The sequence below is a fragment of the Arvicanthis niloticus genome, chromosome 29 (assembly GCF_011762505.2).
Source record: "Arvicanthis niloticus isolate mArvNil1 chromosome 29, mArvNil1.pat.X, whole genome shotgun sequence".
In the NCBI taxonomy this organism is placed as follows: domain Eukaryota; kingdom Metazoa; phylum Chordata; class Mammalia; order Rodentia; family Muridae; genus Arvicanthis; species Arvicanthis niloticus.
The window spans coordinates 764,560-768,907 of NC_133437.1; the positions used below are offsets into that span (position 1 = coordinate 764,560).

The 4,348-nt window shown below is 35.6% G+C and overlaps 1 protein-coding gene across 2 annotated transcripts in view; it reads right to left on the minus strand.

Moving 5' to 3' along the window:
* Positions 1-3,678, minus strand: part of LOC143440320 (sulfotransferase 2A1) — a 30,871-nt gene extending 27,193 nt beyond the window's left edge. The window contains exons 1-3 of one of the 2 annotated variants that reach the window (XM_076926987.1): positions 3,474-3,674; positions 2,172-2,380; positions 399-525 (exon numbers count right to left, since the gene is read on the minus strand). In XM_076926987.1, coding sequence (XP_076783102.1) covers positions 399-525; positions 2,172-2,380; positions 3,474-3,609 — 472 coding nt within the window. In that variant the 5' untranslated portion in view covers positions 3,610-3,674. Of the gene's footprint in view, positions 1-398; positions 526-2,171; positions 2,381-3,473 lie in introns of both variants that reach the window. The other variant, XM_076926988.1, reaches the window with a different exon arrangement.
* Between the last annotated feature and the right edge of the window lie 670 nt (positions 3,679-4,348).

Sequence of the window (4,348 nt, forward strand, 5' to 3'; positions counted from 1 at the left end):
TCCAAATACCAAACAGCTTTCATGAGCTAGACATAGGGCCCCTGAACTTATGTGGCAGATGTGCAGCTTGATCTTAATGAAGGTCCTCCAACAACTAAAGCTGGGGCTGTCCCAGAATTTTTTTTCTGTCTGTAGATCCCATTTCCCATACTGGGCTTCTTTGTCTGGCCTCAGTGAGAGAGGATATACCCTGTCCTGCAGATACTTGATGTGTCAAGGAGGGGAGATACCCTGGGGGCACCGTCCCCTTCTCAGAGAAGAGGGGATTGGAGAAAGTAGCTGTAGGAGGGGAATATTGAGAGGAGAGAGGTGCTAGATATTGGGATATAACATGAATAAATAAAGAAATTAATTAAAATATGACTGAGTTTTTTCCCCATATTTCACAGGATACTCACCATTGCCTTTGAAGAACCATTCAAAATAAGTCCCCAGTGACTCTGGATTCTTCACAAGGTTCGTCTTACCCCAGAAAAAATAACCAGAAATAAGAATATCTCTGGGATTTCTAATGAGATAGATAGCCTTAAATGGAAAAAGTGTAGATTAAGGTCAATAGTCATTCCTTACTTATTAACTGGCATAGTTTATAAGAAATGTCAGTAAAATATGCAAGGGTGTCTAAAATCATTTCTTATCTTTATTTGGGTAAAATATACACGAGTGAAAAAATATATAGTCATAATTCCCCTTTACTAATTTTATTTGATTTATAAAAATGAAACAGCAAAATGATTAGTTCATTGATAGTTTAAAAATAAATCCCAAACCAAAGTGATTCAACAGTTGTGAAGATTAAACAATCATAATTGGATATCCAACACCAAATGCCCAGCCCATAAAATATACATACAATTAACAGTGTACTGATTAAGAAGGTTGTACTGAAAGATTTAGGAAGATGTAGATTTCTTTATAATATATTGATTATTAATTTATTTAGGAGTATTTTATATATAGTAGAAACACATAAATGTACACCTATATATGAATATATACACATTGAAATATATTTTGGAATATATGGGTGCTTGTGTGTGTGTGTATATGCAACATGAATTAATAAAAAAGAAACCATATTTGAAAGAGAGAAAAGATGAATATATCAATTGGTTTGGAGGGAGAATGGAGAAAAAGAAATAATGCATAAAATCATATTTTATTATTGCAATTTCAAAACATAAAACAAATAAAATAAAAATCATTTTTTTAAAAAAAGACATTTATTTGATGTACATGAGTACACTGTCACTGTCTTCAGATGCATCAGAAGACATCCCATTATGTATGGTCATGAGTCACCATGTGTTTGATAGGAATTGAACTCAAGACTTCTGGAAGAGCGGTTAGTGCTCTTATCCATGGATTAATCTCTCCATCCTCAAATTTAATCATTCTTAATAAAAGACACTTTATATTTTGTACCAATTATTCTAGAACTCATGTATTTAGGCTTCAGTTTCCCCAGCCAAAAGTTTTCCAAATCCAGATAAGACACATGCATATATGTGAATGGTCACAAATTCATTGTGACATTTTAAATAGAGATTATTCTAGGTTTGTCTTTGTAGTTCAAACATAAACTATTTATAGATTCTATGGTGGAGAGACTTACAAAGAACTTTCTTACTAACTTGGAGCTATGATTGGTCAGATCCTGAATATCTCTGATTCTTTCTAGTGATTCTCTTTCAGTTTCATGGGAGATTCCTGTGGCTACTGATCTCAATAGACAGCTAGAGAGAACATGACACTGGCCTTTCAACATTGATGCCTGGTCAGGCTGCTTCTCCAATGAGAAACTGTGTCTTAGGTGATTCACCCACAGGGCTTTGGGTATATTTTATAATTAAGACTGGCTCATTGGCTTTGATGACAATAATACAGTAATATTGACTGTACAGTAGAGTTTGAACTCTGCTTGATGTATATATGTAGTTCCTGAAGATTTTAGTGTGATATTTTACTTTATTACTTAAAGCTCCCCAGGATTACTGTGTGATGGTCCACACTCTGGTTCTCTAATGTGGTTTGAGGTGGGGAAACATCAGCATCACCTAGACAATGAGAATCCCACCTTTTTTGTTTCTGAAATATCTCCAAGACCTGTCAGGGTAAAATAAGTTCAAAGAGAATTTGGTCAAACAAAATCTCAACCACTGGACACTGACCTTGGCCTTGGAACTGAAGAGAGACTTGGGAAAAATATGGATAGGAAGATGAGAGGTAATGAGTCGTGGTCCTTCCTTATGAATTAAGAAAGGATATCCTCTATTAGTCTCTAGCCAGGGTGATCGATCCCAGATGGGCACAGATTGGATCCACTTGGGATCTCCCTTGGTCTGAATCAAGCTGACAATTTCAACCAGCCAGTTTGTTCCTGAATAAAAAAGAAAAGTGACAATCACGCATTTCAAGAGTACTTGTGAAAAAGCCTCAAGTAGAATATATACCCATACAATTTACAGTGATGCAGTGATGCCCATTTTCAAGCACACAGACTTCTGGTGTTCACAATGTGCACATGGTGTAAGTACAAAGTATATTCACTCAGAATATTCTGAAGACTTAATTTTGCAAAAGTGAGACCCTAAACTTAGTAAACACACATCTGCCTATGGAATATCTCCTACAGCCTTGGGTCATTATCATTCTAAGTTCTGTTGGAATATATTTGACTATCCCAGATATTTCACAGTGGTGTAATCATAGTGTCTGCCCTCTGATATTACATCCTTTAATTTAGTTCACTATCGCTGAGACACAGCCATGCTCCAGTGTATAACTGAATACTTCTTTTTAAGGTGAACAAATTTCCTTATGAATATTTACCACACAAATACCTTCATTTGTGTTTATTTGCTCATTTGTCAGTGGATGTTTTTTAGCTTCCTTCTGTGAGTTATTATCTGGTTGTTTTTTCCTGTATTCCCACTGTCTTTGGATTTTCTGTGTCATTGTGCTTTCCCTATCAGCAGCCTAATCCTTACCCAGTATTCAGTGCTTCTTCCACATAGCAAACATCTATTCCCCAAACCATCATAAAATTGCCTTTTGGTTTCTTGGGTTTTCAGAATTGTTGGACTTCCTGGACAAGGTCCATCATAATTCTATCTAGCACTCACTTTTCTTCAACATATCCTCACATAAATGTCTTTGTCTCTTGGTGCTATTTATTCTGTTTATTCTCATCACTCTCCCTCTTCTTCTATCTTTCCCCACAGAGAAAGAGAGCCATGCCAGATTCTGCCTCAGGGTCCATCATCATTGTTCTGGTTCTATAGCTGATAGCCTCTGCCAACATAGGCCAGAAGAGGTCTTCCTCTGAGTGGCACACACACAAATCTTTCTGACCACAGATCAGTTTACAGTTTGGATATGTTCAATACTCTACTCATCATCCAAAATGAATGAGGATAAAAGCCCTAAACTCTCTCATCCAATTCAGAATCAGTCTTACTTATGATGCTTACCTGACTTCGGGTACGTCAATATGATCAAGTCATCTTCTTTCACCACAAACTTATTACGAATATCTTCCACAATTTCTTTTGAAACCCCTATGGCAGGTAAAGGTATTCCTTCAAACCAACAATAGTCTGACATCATGAATAGCTCTTTGTATGTGCTGTTAGGATTCCAGCCCTGGCCACCTCTTTAGCTTATAGCTATTGCTGAGAGGTAAAATTTATAGTACAGGTAAAAGAAAATCATTAACATTCTCTAGTTTGTTGTGAAACTAGTTACTGATAAGAAAAAATAAATACTGTAACCCACAGTCAAAGGTTACTTTATTGAGCAATTTTGAACTCATACAAAGAACATTCAGTAGCAGTTGTGAGCCAGAGTTCATAACCTTAAACCAGAAACTAAGTAAGGATCAATAGAACATAGAAATGCAGGTTAATTTCAAATGTTTTCTAATACAATTTAGCTTTCAGAATGATTTTTAAATGTGCAAACATGACAGAGTTCATACAGAAACTTTCCATGGAAATTACTTTTTTAAAATAGTGATTTTTTTGAGAAACTGATACCACATTAACTGTCCTTCTTCTTTTTCTCATAGCACTCCCTCCCTGTTCAATATTTATGCTGTCTTCTTTAATATTTGTTGCCATTTATATATGCACACATGTATAGATAACCTACTGAGTTCATTTCTTTGGTCTTGTATGTAATGTAACCTGAGGTGTGCAGTTGAGATTGGAAAATCAATGTGAAATTTCATTTTCATACACAGCTTATTCTCTATCTCTCAGAAGTCATTTATATAAAGTATTTCTTCTTCTTGGATAAAACCATATAAAATTTCCACTAGCCTCTTTGGTTGTGCCTTCAAGTGCCC